This window comes from Felis catus, chromosome F2 (assembly GCF_018350175.1).
Source record: "Felis catus isolate Fca126 chromosome F2, F.catus_Fca126_mat1.0, whole genome shotgun sequence".
Lineage (NCBI taxonomy): Eukaryota > Metazoa > Chordata > Mammalia > Carnivora > Felidae > Felis > Felis catus.
Genome location: NC_058385.1, coordinates 23,650,105 through 23,669,352, shown reverse-complemented (window position 1 = coordinate 23,669,352; position 19,248 = coordinate 23,650,105). Strand labels below are relative to the sequence as shown.

General features: G+C 39.3%; 1 protein-coding gene and 1 long non-coding RNA gene across 3 annotated transcripts in view; one reads left to right on the top strand and one right to left on the bottom strand.

Annotated features, from left to right (window-relative positions):
* Positions 1-8,674, top strand: part of LOC123383039 — a 32,300-nt gene extending 23,626 nt beyond the window's left edge. Inside the window, exon 3 of the long non-coding RNA XR_006592258.1 lies at positions 8,012-8,674. This is a non-coding gene — a long non-coding RNA (uncharacterized LOC123383039). The remainder of the gene's footprint in view (positions 1-8,011) is intronic.
* Positions 3,769-19,248, bottom strand: part of LY96 (lymphocyte antigen 96) — a 28,662-nt gene continuing 13,182 nt past the window's right edge. Inside the window, exons 3-5 of one of the 2 annotated variants that reach the window (XM_003999897.5) lie at positions 14,162-14,290; positions 4,892-4,944; positions 3,769-3,898 (exon numbers count right to left, since the gene is read on the bottom strand). In XM_003999897.5, coding sequence (XP_003999946.1) covers positions 3,800-3,898; positions 4,892-4,944; positions 14,162-14,290 — 281 coding nt within the window. In that variant the 3' untranslated portion in view covers positions 3,769-3,799. The other variant, XM_045049667.1, reaches the window with a different exon arrangement.

Below are 19,248 nucleotides of genomic sequence, written 5' to 3'. Positions count from 1 at the left end.
AGAGATTTCATTCTAAGGATGATTACATAGGCCAATGGAGGGTCTAGGGAATGAGAAGCAAATAGAAGAGTAGACATCATTAAGAAGGCAACTGCAGGGTCCAAGAAGAGAGGGTGTGGTGGATGTGGTGACATGAACATGGAGGTCAAGAAGAAGCAGAGCTCATACTCAGAGGCTGGATTTCAGGAATAGGACTATCCAGCAATGCAGTGCTCTTCCCTGCCTCACCTCCAACAACTCTCTTATCTTCTGCCTTCCATCTGTATCTGGAAAGAAGATGAGAAATCTAAGCCTGGAGACTGACTGTCAGGATCCAACCCCAGCTCTGCCACTTGCTACATATATGAACTTGAATAAGTTACTTTTATTTTCTATACTTCATCTTCTCCATCTTCCTTATCTATAAAATGGGGATAATAAATTCTTTAAATTCTTGACATGCAAAATGCCTAGAAAAGCACCCACCACCTGACATGTTTAGCATCAATAACCGATACCTAATATCACTACTAGATGTTTTCAACATCTTGAATGTGCTGTATCTCTCTCACTTCTAAATTTGTCACCTGCTCTTCTCTACAGCTGGAATGTACTTTGTTTAATTAATTCCATACTCATCCTCCAACACTCACCCTAATGTCACTGCCTCTAGGGGGCCTTTTCTGATCCCGTAGATGATGTCTCTTACCTCGTCACTCCATACTTAACCCTCATCATATTTTCCAATAATCATTTGTTTTGTTTGATTTTCCTACCAGATCAAAAACTCTGTGAAGGAAAGAACTGTTCTTGTTTTGTGCGCCTCTGTATCCTCAAGCCCTTGCATAATGCCTGAAAAACAGTAGGCATTCAATAGATATTGAAGAAATCAATTCACCTAGCAACCTGGTAATATTAGCAAAAAACAGAGTATGTAGTAGCGAAGCACCCAGGGCCACCTTATGACTTTCATGGGTCCCATCCTGCACAAATATATATATTTATAAATGTAAGTACTGTGCCCTTGGCCCCATAAGCATCAGCAAAGGATGGGTTAAAAGCAATGGAAAAAGTCAGCAGGAAATAGAGGGCCAGAACTGGAAATTAGCCTGACTTCTGAGATGTGGTAGACAAGGTAACTGTAAATCACCTAGAATGTTTTTAACTGCAAGTAAGAGAATCCTGACTCCAATTCACCAAACCAGTAACAGAGAAGTCCAGATATAGGGCAAGGTCCGGGCTTAGTTGATTCAATGACTCAACAGTGTCTGCAAAATTTCAGGTTCTTAAATGTTTATTTTTAGGAGAGAGAGAGAGAGAGAGAGAGAGAGAGAGAGAGAGAGAGGAAAGGGCAAAGAGGATCCAAAGCAAGCTCTGCACTGACACCAGCAAACCCTATGTGGAGCTTGAACTCAAGAACCGTGAGATCATGACCTGATCTGAAGTCAGATACTCACCTGACTGAGCCACCAGGCGGCCTTCAGTTTGTTTCTAAATCCCCATCCTTCTGTCCATAGCATCAGCTTCATCCCAAGGCCAGTTTCCCCTTATAGTCATCACATGACTGGCAGCAGAAAAGAGGCCACATCCCTCTTTGTTTTCATCCAGTGAGACAACCAAGACATTTTAGTCCTTCACTGTAGTCTGATTAAGCCAACATCAGACATGCATCCAATATGAACCAAAAACAATCCTCTGGGGAATACCTCACACTGGCTGATCTAGCAAGTCGGGATCCTTTCCTAGAGCTAGGGATGTGGCGTGCACCAGAACAAAATCAGGGAACGGGAAATGTCTGTAACCCATTCACAACTCTTAAGCCCCTCAAGAATTCAAGAGATGTGGAATGAGTTATCAGATACCAACTACATAAAAGTATATAAAGTGTTTACAACAAGTAGTAAAATGTATTTGCATCAAGTAAATAAAAAGGTCAAGAGACCATTTAATCCAAGGGAAGATCTTTAAGGAGAAGATCTGTGGAGGGTGCTTTTGGAGAAAGCTTTCCTGTGAGCTGCCTCCCCAAACCTTTCCCCTTAAAGAGGGAGGGAAATTGAACTAAGTAAGGACCTGCCTACCTTAGGGGATTCCACCAGGCTTCTCAGAGAGCTTAATATATGAGCTCTATATTGGAGTGGTGCACATTGGAACTGATGCTTACTAAATTTAGAGGGCTCTCTATTGGTAACATTATCAAATCACAAATGACCTCCACATTGCTAAATCAACACTCAGTCTTCATCTTATTTAACCTATCAGCAGAGGAAAACAGTTGAAACTGGCTTTTCATAGACCAACATTCCAGATTTTCCCTCTACCCTCATGATCCCTCTACTCCCATGATACTCCTCTTTTGCTGCCTCCTCCTCACCCCCAATGCCTTGATGACAGAGTACTCCAGGGCTCTGTCCTTGAATCTGTTATTTTATCCACCTACACTTATTCTTTCCATATGTTAGCAACTTTCAAATGTTCACCTCCAGTCCAGAACTCTCTTCTGAACTTCAGACTCCTATATTTCCTGCCTTTTCAAAGTCTCCACCTGTATTTCTAATAGATATCTCAACATGTGCAAATGCAACTTCCTGATTTTTCCCAATAAACCTGTTCCTCCTTGACTTTCCCATCTCAAGTAATGGCAACTCCATCCTTCTATCTGCTCAAGCAAAAAGGCTGGAGACATCCTCTCTCTGTCTCATATTCTACATCCAACCCATCAACAAAAGTATTTTTGCCATTGTCTCTGCTTTCAAAAAATATCCAGCATAGATCAGTTCACATCATCTCCTCTATCATCTTTTGCTCAGGATTGCCTCTTTTCAGCATCAAAAGTATAAGAGTTGCACTCCATACTACCTATTGATGATTCCCTGAGAAAGTAGTACCTGACCAAGAAGGATCCACACTCATTACAGAGGTGAAAGGGTGAGGGCAGAATGGAGTGGAGGAGTGGAGTCAAGACAGGAAACAATGGCTGAAGGTTCTAGAGGGAGAAATGTGGCACATTCTGGAACACAGAGAGCAAGGGGAGAATGGTGGGAATAGGGGCTAGAAAGGGAAAGGGTGGTCAAGGCCTGGCAGGCTTTCCAAAAGATTCCAACTTTATCCTAAAAGGAATCAGAAGCCACAGGAAGGATCTTGTTTGGTTTTGCTTCATTTTGTTCTATTTGCATTGTGGTGACATGAATGGACCTGTATTTTGACAGTATTATTGAAACAATCCTTATGGAGGATACTTCATCAAAGGCACCTGACCAAGTACAGGAAGATCAGTCAGGAGGCAGCAGAGTAGTCCAGGGAAGCAATGCTGGTAACTTGCCCCAGAGTAGAGAGGCAGGAAATGGAGAGAAGTCAACCAGTTCAAAAAATTTTACTGCCTATGTGTTATGGGCTGAATTTTGTCTCTCCAAAATTCATATGCTTAAAGCCCTAACCCCCAGTGCCTCGGAATGTGACTGGATTTGTAGGTAGCATCTTTAAAGAGGTAACTAAGGTCAGTAGGGCGGGCCCTAAACCAATGTGACTGGTGTCCTTATAAGAAGAGATGAGGACACACACACAGGGGGAAGACCATGTGAAGACATAGCAAAGGCAGTCATCTACAAGCTAAAGGGAGAGGCTCTAGAAGGAACCAAACCCATCCACACTTTTATCTCTGATTTCTAGCCTCCAGAACTGTGAGAAAACAAATTTCTAATTGTTCAGGCCCCCCCATCTTTGCTATTTGTTACGGCAGCCCTAGCACACTAATACACTGTGGGGAAAAAAAATTTAAGTCAGCAATAAGACTTTTGAAAAATAAAAATATACTCCATTTATTCTAATTGAAATTAGGGTCATGTATGACAGTAAAATTCAGACAAAAGAGCATTTCTTCAGTATTTCCAGTGATGGCTTCTGCAACACATCTGTATTGTCCCTAAAATGAGGAATAAGAAATACAAGTAAATAAAATGTTAGATGCCTCTATTTTATAAGACTTTTATAAGAATTTTGTCTTATTAGGAGGAAGCCATTTAAATTAAATTGGTTATCATTTTCTCAGTTTCCTAATGAGATGAAATTTTGTATGCCTTTTGAATCCAGTGAGCAGAAACCTATTTATTTCCCAACTATAAAGGGATATTATAAGGGGATATTTTTTAACAGTTTTTTGAAACTAGTCTGTGAGATTTTCAAACATACAATATCCTTAGAAAAATAGGTAAGGATATGCATTTTAAATGACTATTTTAAAATAGTCACCCAAGGGTGCCCAGAGGGCTCAGTCTGTTAAGCTTCTGGGCCCCGCGTCAGGCTCTGGGCTGACAGTGCAGAGCCTGCTTGGCGTTCTCTCTCTCTGTGTCTCTCTCACTCTCTCTCTCTCTCTCTCTCTCTCTCTCTCTCTCTCTCTCTGCCCCTCCCCCTCTCACACTTGCTTTCTCTCAAAAAATAAACTATAAATAAATAAATAAATAAATAAATAAATAAATAAATAAATAAATAAGATAGGTACCCAAAGTGAAACATACCCAAAATTTCTTTGCCAGGCATCTAATGCAAATATCTAAAATTACATCATTACTATTCATGGGGTCAGTTACTGAGTTATACATGGCGGTATTCAGTGCTTTTACCCAAAGATATTCAACATATTAATTATGAGTATTTGCATTACTTTTAGCCATGGATGTTAGAGGAAAAAAAATGAAGTGAAAAAGAGCTTTTTTGTGCGTTACTTTTCCATATTTCCATATTCTACAGAAAGAAGAAATAGCAAAACACCCCAAACTAAATAAAAGCAAAAACCAAAATCTTAAACACCTTAAGGTTGAATAGCTATTTTTGAAGTTGTGAATGGCTTGTTTCAAATTCTCAACACATCTGTTACTGCAAAAGATTAAGAAAGTACAAAATGACTCTTGAACAATACCTTAGAAAATCGTATTCCCCTGAAGGAGAAGCCTACTGTTGTATTCACAGTCTCTACAAACAAAATACAAAATACAAAAAATTATATTAGTCGTCATCGGGTGATTTTGTTTTAATATAGTATGGAGTGTACCTTTTATGCTGCTACTGGCAGCAGCAGTCCCAAGCGAATTGTAGAGAAGTAACAAACTTCCTACCCCGGCTATGGGTCTCCTACGGCTTCCTCACCACCCCAAGCATCTCTCAGTATCAGCCTATATTTCATCCCTTAGGGGATACAAAATTTTAAGGCCTACTTGTCTCAATAGTGAATGAATGAATAAGCCAGTGCTAATATGCTTCATCCCAAATTACATGTGTGCATATTTAATACTGCTACTCCTTCAACAGAGTAAAATAGATCTTTATAAAGGTGGAGGAGAGTTGGGAGGCAGCCAGGAAACCAAATCTCCTTCCAATCCCACCACTGAGAAGCCTAAGTAGTCACTGCTGAAATGCACAGCCATGGACCTGGCCCTGAAGAAGTTGTGGACAGAGTCAGAAGTGCAGGAAAAAACATACTCTACTCTCCCACTCAGAAACACCAAAGGAGTGAATTTACAGGGTAAGGATAGAAAAGTAGAAATGTTTTGAATCTCTAACAAAAGCAATAGTGGCCAAAAATATCTTTTAAAGTAATATAAATAGTCAAATGCAAACTATAACCATTCTTGTTCTCCTAACTAGCCAAAGAAAATCCTTAATAGCAAATGAATAGATTATGTCTATTTTCACAAAAAAAAACATCTATTTGCTTCTGGATGTGAGAAATAATCCCACTGCCCCAATCAAAGGAGGGACACGGAGACTTGGAGCACAGTGAAGCGAGGCTTTAATCAACATTCTTGAAAGAGCAGGTATCTGATGGACAGGCACACTTGGGGCAGTTGCAACAGACAATTTATCTCCTAGCATGCAAGTCCCTCCCCTGATTCCTCATTGGCTGAGGACTACAGAGGTTACAGCCTTGCCTGGAAGTTGCCTATACCCATGTAAGGCCAAAAAGTAGTCTGACTGGAACAAATGGATATTCCTTGAGGTAATTCAGAGACTTCAGTTCTTTGGCACATGGTCATTGCAAAGCCTGTGAAAAATAAGCCCAGGAAATGAAGAGAGGAAGAAGAACCAGGAAGTGAAATGTCTAAGGGTTTGGGACTCCATTGTGTGATGGGGAGGGCTTTGTACATATTTCCAACAGGTTGTAAACCTACTGTTAACTAGACAGCACAGCTTTTATTTGGCATTTCTGAAAATGAATCATCTCACTTCTCACAAGGGTATATCCTTATTAGGGGTGTTAGCACACAGAGATGTTACTTCTTGAGCCTAGTAAAGTGATCATGTCTTCATGATATTCTGATTTTTCATTCAAGACCAATCCAATTCAAATGTAATAGTTCAACAAGTATTTATTGAAAGCTACTATATACCAGGGATTGAGGAGACAAGGGGCAAGAGTTAAAGTCTACTGGGGATATAGGCATGCAAAGAAGCCATTCCAATACAATGCAATGAAAAGATGCAGTAAGGATTAAGGGAATATAGCATTTTGGTAAGAGTGATAGTTCCAGATCTGAATCCCAGCTTTCCTACTTACTTGGAGTGTAGCCTTGGGCAAGTCACTTAACTTCTCTGTGCTTCAGTAAAATGGCAATGGATAGTAACGCCTACCTTTTAGGAGGATCATGAAGGCTATATGAGTTAATACATGTTAGTGCTCAACAATGCTTGGAATGTAGCACTCATTAAATGTACTAACAGTAAAATCTTAGTTATTATAACATTAAATGTTATTCCTTCTCCTTTCTAGACCCTCTTTCCATGGCATCTTGTGAATAACAATGATGCCATTAATATTATCATTGATATGATAATGACTGTTATTCAAAAGATGCTGGTGGGAAGGGAATCTAGAAAAGAGAAGGAAGTGGGTTGAATTGTCATAAAGGATGGGAAGGAAGGACAAGGAGGATTTTCCAGGTGGCAGGAAAAAAAGGAGCAAAGGCAGGAAAGTGAAAATCAGTATGACTAATGCATACACCTGCAAGAGGCTCAGCGTTATTAAAGCAAAAGAGAAGCAGGAGTGCTAAGAACTACATCTTGTGCTAAGAAGTAAGCAAAAACGGGCTCAGGTTCCACATTTAAGAAAATGGAGGCAATGAAAGAACAGCCAAGAGTGTGAAATGATCAGATTTTATTTAGAAAGGTGGGTCACATGACCATATCACACATGAATTTAAGGGTGGCACTAAGAGTCAGGGAGACCAGTTACAGGCCAGGAGGTGGTGACATGACAGCAGTGAAGAGAAGAGGTAAATGCCTTCCATGACCACCAGCTCAGGTGCCCTCCCCCATTATGATCTATCTCATTAGCCTGCTGCTCTCCTTGAGAGCACTTATCAGAAACTGAATCTTATTTCATTTTTGCCTTATTTCATGACTTAGTAATGATCTCGTTTACTAGTTCATGAGCTCCATGAGGACAGGGGCTTTGCTTTGGTCATTTCTGCATCTCCAACTGCTAGTACCTGGTCCCTGGGTACCTGGCTTCAGGAACAGCTATAAAATTTACAAAGCCCAGTGCAAAATGAAAATGGGGGCCTCTTATTCAAAAGGCAGGAGAGACATCCTATGAAAAGTACTGAAATATAAAGCTTTTTCTTTTCCTCTACAGTCTCTCTCTAGACTTGCCATGATATTTTTTATTTGTTATTTAATCTCATTTGAAGTAAAACAAAATTTTAAATTATCATTCATCTTAAATTGCACAATGACAGGTTTTTTTTTTTTAATGTTTATTTACTTTTCAAGAGAGACTGTGAGTGGGGGAGGGGCAAAGAGACAGAGAGAGACACAGAATCCAAAGCAGGTTCCAGGCTCTGAGATGTCAGCACAGAGCCGGACGCGGGGCTCAAACTCACGGACCGTGAGATCACAACCTGAGCCAAAGTCAGACGCCCAACTGACTGAGCCACCCAGGCATCCCTGCACAATGACAGTTTTAAATACAAATATCAGAGCTTTTAACTCTGAGGCAGAATCACTGAAATTACACAGTTTGTATTTGGTGGCTCATCCCCAGAAGGTGCTTCAAGCTGACCAGAGAAAACTAGCACAAGCTTGACATCGGACATTTGAAAGAAGGAAGAGAAGATATGGCCAGGCATGGAATGATCCAAGGGAATGGTCTCTTGGCTCAGAGTGAACGGTGAGTATAGAAGCTCAGGGACACCCAGGGGGCTGCTCCATGAATGGGGCACTTATGTGAAGCGTGGGCCTGAGAGCTGCCTGATGGGGGCCTCCCTCCCCTGTGCTGCCAGGTGCCTCATGCCTCAGTTTGGGGCAAAGAAGACAAATTAGGCCTCTTTCCTTCCCAAAGGCCCACTGTCACATGAGTTACCTTCAAGCGTTTTGCAACTCCCATGTAATACCTCCAGGAGCTACCTGTTGGTGGGGAGGCAACCCACTGATGGTTGGAAAACCCATGCAGCCATGGTGCTGCCAGTCCAGGTGGGGTGGGTCATGGCCACATTGCACTTCAGACACTGCAGGGCACCTGCACCTGATCCTGACCCTCCCTGCATACAGGCCCTCACCAGCGATAGAGGGCAGCAGGGGTCACTGGCTGTAGCTGGGAGGGGGTCCCAAGCAGGGTCCAGGGTGCCAGCAGAGGAGTGGGCAGCTGGGAGCCAAGAACCCATCTAGGGGAACTGCATGCATGCCCCACTGTCCCATCAGACTTCACTTATAAAACACACACTTAAAGATAAAATTAATAAGAATCTCAAGTCTATGATCAGAGAATATTAAACTCCAAACGTGAAGCCCTTCTAAGTATGAGGCCCTGGCTGTGAAGCCAATCCTGAAAACTTTGTGTGAGAGAGGAAGGTAAGGAGATGGATGAGAATTTGAGAAAGAAATCAAGAGTAACTCTGAGATTTCTATCTGAGGAGACTGCCCAAATGTTTACCAGGTCAGGTGGGAAGAAGGGGCACTAACCTCTTCTGTACAGTAGTCTTCTTTTTCAATTGTTTTGTCTCTCTTAGAAAGCTCACAGTTTGCTCATAGATCCCATTCTATTCTTATGGGAAGTTAGCTTGAAGCTTCTGCCCACATTCAAGAAGCCAGGAGAGAACTAAGGCAGGGCCAGAGAAAAGGAAGACAGAGCCCCTGTTTAGGCCCCTCTCTACACTTCCCATGCAGCTCACTTGTGGTCCAGCACACTTTTCCTACCCACCATGTAGAATGTAGGACCCAAGCCTCAGATGGTGTTTTATTTTTTTATTTTTTTTTAATTTTTTTTTTAACGTTTTTATTTTTGAGACAGAGAGAGACACAGCATGAACGGGGGAGGGGCAGAGAGAGAGGGAGACACAGAATCGGAAGCAGGCTCCAGGCTCTGAGCCATCAGCCCAGAGCCCGACACGGGGCTCGAACTCGCGGACCACGAGATCGTGACCTGAGCTGAAGTCAGACGCTCAACCGACTGAGCCACCCAGGCGCCCCAGTGTTTTATTAGTTGAATCGTGTCCCTCAAAAAGATGTTGAAGTCCTAACCCCGAGTGCCTGTGAACATGGCCTTATTTGGAAATAGAGCCTTTGCAGATGGTCAAGATGAGGTGGTCTCTAATCTGACTGTGTCCTTATACAAAGGGGAAATTTAGACACAGAGACAGAAATGCATAGAGAGAAGACCATGAAATGGCACAGGAAGAAGATGGCCATCTACAAGGCAGGAATCACCTGGGGCCTTTAGAAGCTAGGAGACAGGCCTGGAACAGATCCTTCCCTCACGCCCTCAGAGGGAGCAAAGCCCTGCCAATACTTCGATTTTGGACTTCTAGCTTCCAGACAATCAGATAATAAATATCAGTTGTTCTAAGCCATCCAGTTTTTGGTATTTTGTTACAGCCACTGAAGCAAAACCCTGGAAACAGGTCTAATGGATAATTAAGTTTAAGATGCCTTTGAAATAGCCACTTATTTATTTTCAAATGTGTTTTTAAAAAGAAACAAGGGTGTGTGTGTGTGTGTGTGTGTGTGTGTGTGTGTGTGTAAGATGTGGTAATACTGTGGGTAATTTTCATTTTATTTTTGCTTGCCTATATTTTCTAAATATCATATCCTAAAAATATATGACTTTTGTAACAAATACCAAAAGGAAAACTATTTTAAAAGTAGATATGTATGGTACTTACTAATTTGATTCCCAAATTTTCAAGGGTCTTGATAGCATCAATGCTTCTTAAATCAGAATGTCCTGAGCTCTGAGCCCATATACTCAGCTACCAGATGGACATGTTTACTTAAACGTTCCAAAATTACCTTGAGCTCAATATGCCTAAACCAGAACTCATTGCTTTCTCTTTAAAAATCTGCCCCTTCTGCACACATCATTTCAGATAATGGCACTTCCACTAATCCCAGTCACTGGCCCTCCACCAGCCCTTGATTTTACCTAAACTTTGCCTGCCACATCAAATCAGTCAGAATGTCCTGCCAGTTCTGTCTCCAAATATGCCCTCTTTCTTCACCTCCCCTCTGTTCCCAGGCCGCCATCTTTGTTCAGCCCTTGTGGTCTCTCACATAGCCTCCTGGCTACACTTCCTTCCGTCCCAGCTTCCTACCTCAGCCAACCCCCGCCTCCTTCCATATGGACACTAGTTATCTGCAAAACTGAAAATCTCAGTGGGTCATCCCTACCCACTGACGACAAGATGCAAGCCAATATCTTGTGCATGACTTACATGCTTGCTCCTGTCCCCTTTCCTAGGCTCATCTCCAGCAATTCCCTACAGCACATTCTGCTCCAGCTACAAAAAACTACTCTCCAAATAAAGCATATTCTTTCAGGGTTATATGTGTTTGCATATGCTGTTTCTTCTCCGAGGAATGTCCTTCCTCCTCCTCTCTGATGTTCTCAGATTCAAGACTTTACCAAAATACTCTCTGAAACCTTATCTGAGTTCTGTCATAGTAAATTGGTAACTATCTAGTTAAACTAGGAGCATATAATTCTATCAGCATTTATGACATTTTATTTTAATTTTTGTCCAGGACTGTCTTTCCCAGAAAGAGGGACCTTCTGAGGAAGGACCCTATCATTCAACTTTGGATCGCCGGAGCCTAAATCATGACTTGCTCAAATTAGGTTCAACAGATGTTTGTGGAAGGAAATGCAGGAGGGAAGGAAAAGCCAGCAGACTGGGTTGAGTCTGACACATTTTAGATCTCAAGAAAGTGAAACTTTGAAAACTCAGACAAAATGTCAACATAATCTATCAGAGATTAGGTGGGATTGTGAAACAGTTACTTTAAAAAAAAGTAATCTGCCAAAAGCGTTTTTGTTTGTTTTTTGTTTTTTGTTTTTTCCAGTTTTACACTGGAAGACTGGACCTTAAGAGTCATGAGGCTACTCTGTTACTAGCTCTCCAAATGGCGAAGGACACGTTCCTGAACCACTGCAGGCATCAGTTCCCTCACTTGTAAAAATGACAGGACTGTAAAATCAGGAACAAAACGACTCCTAATACCCCTACCAATATCTATTATTCGACAACTATAATTCTTGAATTCTTATTCTAAGTACTGCACTAACCTTTTTATATACATTTTCTAATTATAGCCTTAAAACCATGTACAATAGGTTTCACGGTCCCCATTTTACAGGTGAGGAAAATGAGGCTGATAGAGGCTAAATCACACACACAAGCTCACATTGCTGGTAGATGGAAAAGCTGGGACAGAGCCTCAGATCTTTCCAACTCTGAGCCGAGACATATAAGCAATGCCAACTCCATTATTTGCATATGGTTTGGGGGTGGCAGACAAGTCAGAGCTGTGGAGAGATGGTCAACTGGAAGACGTATCTTGAAGTTTCACTTGCATAGCAAAAAAACTAATGTACTTAGAAGCAATTTTCTTAGTGAATGCTAGGAAACACAAGATCAAATTGATGTCCATGTTTGGGGCGCCTGGGTGGCGCAGTCGGTTAAGCGTCCGACTTCAGCCAGGTCACGATCTCGCGGTCCGTGAGTTCGAGCCCCGCGTCAGGCTCTGGGCTGATGGCTCGGAGCCTGGAGCCTGTTTCTGATTCTGTGTCTCCCTCTCTCTCTGCCCCTCCCCTGTTCATGCTCTGTGCCTCTCTGTCCCAAAAATAAATAAACGTTGAAAAATTGATGTCCATGTTAGAGCCGGTATAAGCCTGTTATGAATTTTTATGCTACTCTCATTCCATTCATTCCCAGCCATTATTTTCCAGTTTTTGTCCCATCTATATCTAATTTATGCTATGTTGCTAAATTTAATATATTCATGTAAACTATCTCTTTTTTTTTTTAAACAAGAGAGGATACAAGTTAATGGTAATTGATTATATAAGAAAATATGCAACTGCAATAGTAATTTTTAAATGTTAATAAAACAATTGGGCTTTTTTTAAACCTAATAGTTGTTTTAAAACTTCTTTTTTTAAAAATGATAATGCCCACTATCAACAAGAGCTGAGATTAAACTACAGAGATTAAAATACATACATGTTGATGGTGACATAATGTATAAAAGGGTAGATTCCTTTAGAAAAGCGATTTGGCCTTATGTAAACAAAACCACAAATACAGTCAACCCAATTAAGCTTGGATATTTCCCTGGCAGTTATATGTAACCCCTGCAAACATATTCAAATCTAAAATATGAGAAAAATTATATACAAAGATATATCTATTACAATATTATTTATAATAGTAAAAATGTCAGAAGGAAAGTAATTAATTGTCCAATAGGAGAATGGTTAAATAAATCAAAGCATACCCACTAAGGGAGATGTTTCACTATGTAATGTTTATACTTCAATTTTTGAACCACATGAATTATCTAGTCAAAAAATGAAATACATTAACTTTTAAAAAGAAAATTATTGGGGCGCCTAGGTGGGTCAGTTGGTTAAGCGTCTGACTCTTGCTTTTGGCTCAAGTCATGATCCCAGGGTTGTGGGATAGAGCCCTGCATCAGGCTCTGTGATGAGTGCTGAGCATGGAGACTGCTTGAGGTTCTTTCTCTCTCCCTCTGACCCTCTCTCTCTCCCCCGACTCTCTCTCTCAAACAAAAAATAAATAAAAAGAAAATTATTGGGGTGCCCGCCTGGCTCATTCAGTAGAGCATGCAACTCTTGATCTTTGGGTTGTAAGTTCAAGCCCCACATTGGGTATAAAAATTACTTAAAAATAAAATCTTTAGGGGCGCCTGGGTGGCTCAGTCAGTTAAGCGGCTGACTTCAGCTCAGGTCATGATCTCTCGGTCTGTAAGTTCGAGCCCCGCGTCGGGATCTGGGCTGACAGCTCAGAGCCTGGAGCCTGTTTCGGATTCTGTGTCTCCCTCTCTCTGACCCTCCCCCATTCATGCTTTGTCTTTCTCTGTCTCAAAAATAAATAAACGTTAAAAAAAATTTTTTTATTAAAAAAATAAAAATAATAAAAATAAAATCTTTAAATCAAAAAAAAAGAAAAAGAAATGATTATAGTGTAGCATAGTTATAAGTACATAAACAATGTACATACATTGAAAACTCAGAAGGAAATACTCCAAAATGTCTTTGGAAATAAGATTCTCTGACTTTTTTTTATACTTTCCAATTTTTTGGTAATGTGACAGTCTAATATTTATAAACATTTAAACTATTTAAAATACTAGTTTAAAAATTACTTGATTTACAGTAAGTGACCTTTAAGGTCCTGAACTCTGAAATTTTCTTATTCTGTGAATATTATCAGGGCAGAAAAAAGCAGGGGAAGATATTGAGGAAACCACTGTAAAAAAAAAAGAAAATCGAGTCAGTTTCTTTTCTTTTTTTTAATAAAATTCTTAAAAAGTACTTTTTTTTCTTTCCCTGCTGATTCCACCAAGCCTGTTCCCTTGGCTGTGGTTTAGTGAGTTTCTATAAAAAATAGTAAGTGTAATGTTTAGAAAAAGGGATCCATAACCAAGGATAAATGTACAATATTAATCTGAACAAGGTAAAAATTTTAGTATACCTTTTAACACACTCAAATAAGTACCATCTTAATAATAATTCAGTAACATAATTACAAAATGTTGTTTAAGCTGCTAAAGTAAAAATCTTTGGATAAAAAAATGATTAGAAAAGGAATTTCACATTTTCAGTGCATTTAACATTCAGAACATTCTCACAAACTATTATGTTCTATTCTGAAAGTAATATGAATCGAATGCTTACCTCCCTTCAGAGCTCTGCAAAAAGAATAAAAATCGTCAGATCCCCGGCAAATAACTTCTTTGCGCACTGGCAAATCCATGGAGTTTATGGATAAATAGAGATTGAAATATAACTTTTTAATATCTCTTCCTTAAAAAGAAAAACAAATCTCATTAGTCCCCCAAATAATAGATTCTTTTATAAATAATAATTAACATGTGTTGTACACTTAAAATACGTCTTTTACTTTTCCTACATTATTTCATGTAATCACGACAACTTGCTACATGGGTATTGTTATCCTTGTGTTACAGATGAGAACACTGAAGCTCAGAGGGGGTAATTAATAGACGGTAATCCAACAGAATATTTCACAGTGAAAATTATGTGCACTAGTCCTAAAAATAGAAGAACCTATGTGTTTGAGAAAACTATCAGGTGGTTATGTAAAATTTCCAGTTCTAGTTCCAGTTCTGCTAGGAAGTTCAAGAAAAAGGAAAGGGAAAGGAAAGGAAATGAGGATAATCAACTCATTCCCATATTTTAGGAGTTTTTTTTAATGTTATTTAGAGAGAGAAAGCATGTGTGGGGGAGCAGCAGCGAAAGAAGGAGAGAGAGAATCCCAAGCAGTCTCCATGCTGTCAGTGCAAAACCTGATGTAGGGTTCAATCTCATGAAACTTGAGATCATGACCTGAACCAAAATTAAGAGTTGGAGGGGCGTCTGGGTGGCATCAGTTGAGCATTTGACTCTTGACTTTGGCTCAGGTGATGATCTCATGGTTTCCTGAGTTTGAGCCCCGCGTTGGGGTCTGCACTGACAGTGGAGAGCCTGTGTGGCATCCTCTCTCTCCTTCTCTCTCTCTGCTCCCCCCCATTCACACTCTCTTTCTCTCTCAAAAAAAAAAAAAAAGAGTTGGACTCTTAACAAACTGAGCCACCCAGGCACCCCTTAGGAGTTTTGATGAAAGACTTCTTGGAGAATAAAACTGAACCTTTTGATTAGAAATTATATGTATGAGTTATCTTATTATTCTTTCATGGTTTCCCTTTTACCATTTAACATGGAAAATTCCAGTAAACACTGCATTTTGCTCACCTCTTCTAAGTTATTCAGTTAGCCCAACTGGAAAATATGTACAATCTTTTTTATGATAAAAACAATTATTGTGGGCTCCTGGCTGGCTCAATCAGTAGAATATGTGACTCTTGATTTCAGGGTGATAAGGTCAAGCCCCATGTTGGATGTAAAGATTACTTTTAAAAAATTTATTATAACCACTACCTCATTGAAAATATTTTCCTAATAAAGTCACCATGACTCATTGTAGCCATAATCAAAAGAAAATTTTTCCATCTTTAACCTGAACTTGGTGTGCTTAACGGAAATGCCAGCTCCCTCCTCAAAACTCCTTCCTTTGGCATTGGTGCTACCATTCTCTCCCAGTTGTCTTCCAACCTCTCTGACTCCTCCTCCTCATTGACTTCTCTTTCTTAGGGCTGTATCCTCAGCTCTCAATTTTCACTTTGCACACTCTCCTTGGCTTTAAGTGCCACATAAGGTGATAATTCCCAAATCATCATCTTTAGTTTCAACTTTTCTTCTAACCACCTGTCCCACATATGCATTCAATATCTGTCTTCAAGTGTTGTCCGTTATCTCACCCAACAGATCCAAAAATTGATTTCCTCACCTTCACCACCATATAGGCACTAGAATCCCCAACTCCAGTAAATCTCACTAGCCCACTTTTTATCCCCATCGGCAGTCTCTTAATGCAGGCCCTCATCACTCTGAGCCTAAAGTACCACCAACTTCCTAATTTGTCTCCACTTCTCTACTTGTAGGGTAAAATGTGGAAAAGAACATCATAGGGTCTGTTCCAAACAGTGGTTCTATGGTCCACTCCATGAACTGTGTCTGGCACCACTCCAAAAGCAGGGATGTGTGTAGAAGTTGAAGAGGTGTCTTCACAGGGAATTCCTTGAGACATGGGTATATGGCAGTACTGCAGTGCTAGCAGTGGTGATGCAGGACAATGAAACTTTTTTAATTTCTGCATGGAACACAGCATGATGCCAGTCTTCAGTGACTCCAAGAGAGGAAGTGCTGCTTTGACATCTCAGCAGTTTACATCTTGAGAAGCTTTTTGCCCTTGGACATCACTGTGGTCATGTTGGACACATGAACAATGGTCAAAGTGAGGTACCACTTGTATGAATCAGTAGGCCAGGGACACCAATGTGGGTATCAGAGTGAGAGACAAGAAACATGTATAACAAAGAGAACTGTTTTTGAGTTCAGCTAAGACAACTCCAAGAACTTTCAGATGTAACTTTGAAGGAGGCTTAAAGTATTTTTTTAACTAATCAGTTAATAGCATATAAATAATTCACCAGAAAAGCTATAAAGCCTCAAAATAAATAATTTCCATCCCTAACCTATTTTTGGTTCAAGTTATTATAAATTTTATTGAATTGAAGTAGCTATAGGCCCATAAAAATAAGGTTGATTTCTATGAATATGGCCCCAAACTTTACACAGACATTCTAATACATTCTAGGAAAACTCAGGTCATAATTGTAAAGCATTATACAAAATATGACTAAATAATCAATGAAACCAGGAGTTGATTCTTCGAAAAGTTTACAAAATTGATAAACTTTAGTCAGACAATTAAAAAAAAAAAAGAGGAGGGACTCAAATAAATAAACTCAGAAATGGAAGAGGAGAAATAACAACCAACACCATAGAAATGCAAAGGATTATAAGAGAATATTATGAAAAATTATATGCCAACAAATTATACAACCTAGAGGGATGGATAAATTCTTAGAAACATACAACCTTCCAAAGCTGAATCAGAGAGAAACAGAAATTTGAGCAGACCAATTATCAGCAATTAAATTGAATCAGTAATCAAAAAACTCCCAACAACAAAAGTCCAGGACCAGATGGCTTCACAGGTGAATACTACCAAATATTTAAGAAAAGTTATTACCTATTCTTCTCAAACTGTTCCAGAAAATAGAAGAGGAAGGAAAACTTCAAAATTCATTCTATGAGGCCAGTACTACTCCAATACCAAACCAGATAAAAACACTACAAAAAAAGAGAGAACTACAGGCCAGTATTTCCGATGAACATAGATACAAAAATCCTTAATAAAATATTAGCAAACCAAATCTAGCAATACATTAAAAAAACCATTCACCAGGATCAAGTGGGATTTATTCCAGGTATTCAAGAGTGGTTCAATATTCATAAATCAATCAACATGAAACATCACACTAACAAGAGAAAGGATAAAAACTGTACGACCATTTCAATCGATGCAGAAAAAGCATTTGACAAAGTACAACATTCAAAAACTCAACAAAATAGGCTTAGAGGGAACATACCTCAACATAATAAAGGCTCTATGTGAAAAACCCACAGCTAAGATCATATTCAATAGGTAAAAACAGCTTTTCTTCTAAGATCAGGAACAAGACAAGGATGTTTACTCTTACCATTTTATGCAACATACTACTAGAAGTCCTAGACATAGCAATCAGACAACAAAAAGAAATAAAAGGCATCCAGATTGGTAAGAAAGAGGTAAAACTTTTACTATTTTCAGATAACATGATACTATATAAAGAAAACCCTACAAATTCCACCAAAAAAATTCTAGAACTGATAAATGAGTTCAGTAAAGTTGCAAAATACAAAATTAATATACAGAAATATACTGCATTTCTATACACTAATAATAAAATAACAAAAAGAGAAATTAGGAAAACAATCCCATTTACAATTATACCAAAAAAAAATAAAATACCTAGGAATAAACTTAACCAAGGAGGTGAAGACCTATACTCTGAAAACTATAAAACATTGATGAAAGAAATTGAAGATGACACAAACAAATGGAAAAATATTCCAATGCTCACGGACTAGGTGAACAAATATTGTTAAAATGTCTATACTACCCAAAGCAATCTACAGATTTAATGCAATCCCCATCAAAATACTAACAGCGTTTTTTATAGAACTAGAACAAATAATCCTAAAATTTGTATGGAACTACAAAAGATTCCAAATAGCCAAAGTCCTCTTAAAAAAGAAGAACAAAGCTAGATGTACCACAATTCTAGATTTCAAGATATACCACAAAGCTATAATAATTAAAAGAGTATGGTAGGGGCACCTGGGTGGCGCAGTCAGTTAAGCGTCCGACTTCAGCTCAGGTCACGATCTCGCAGTCTGTGAGTTCGAGCCCCGCGTCGGGCTCTGGGCTGATGGCTCAGAGCCTGGAGCCTGTTTCCGATTCTGTGTCTCCCTCTCTCTCTGCCCCTCCCCCGTTCATGCTCTGTCTCTCTCTGTCTCAAAAATAAATAAACGTTTAAAAAAAAAAAAGAGTATGGTAGTGGCACAAAAATAGACACATAGATCAATGGAACAAAATACAGAACCCAGAAATAAACCCACAGTTTCATGGTCCATTAACCTATGACAAAGGAGGCAAGAATATACAATGGGGAGAAGACAGTCTCTTCAACAAATCATTTTGGGAAAACTGGACAGCCACATGCAAAAGAATGAAACTGGACCACTTTCTTACACTACATACAAAACTAAATTCAAAGTGGATTAAATACCTAAATATAAGACCTGAACCCATAAGATTCCTGGAAAAAAATAAGCAGTAATCTCTTTAACATCGGCCATAGAAACATTTTTCTAGATATGTCTACTTTGACAAGGAAAACAGAAGCAAAACTAAACTATTGGGACTACACCAAAATAAAAAGCTTTTGCATGGCAAAGGAAACCATCAACAAAACCAAAAGACAACCTACTGAATGGAAGAAGATGTTTGCAAATGATATATTCAATAAGGGATTAATATCCAAAAAATATAAAGAACGTATACACCAACACCAAAATATATAAATAATCCAATTTTAAAAATATGACCGATTCTTTTGTTGCTGAATTAACATAATGTTATATAAATGTTATATTTAGTGAACAATTAAGGTATTTGTGGTGGCCACAGAGGTAAGGTACTCAAATCTCCCTTCCAAAGAACCTACTGGGAGAAGGGTAGTTGGCAGACAGCC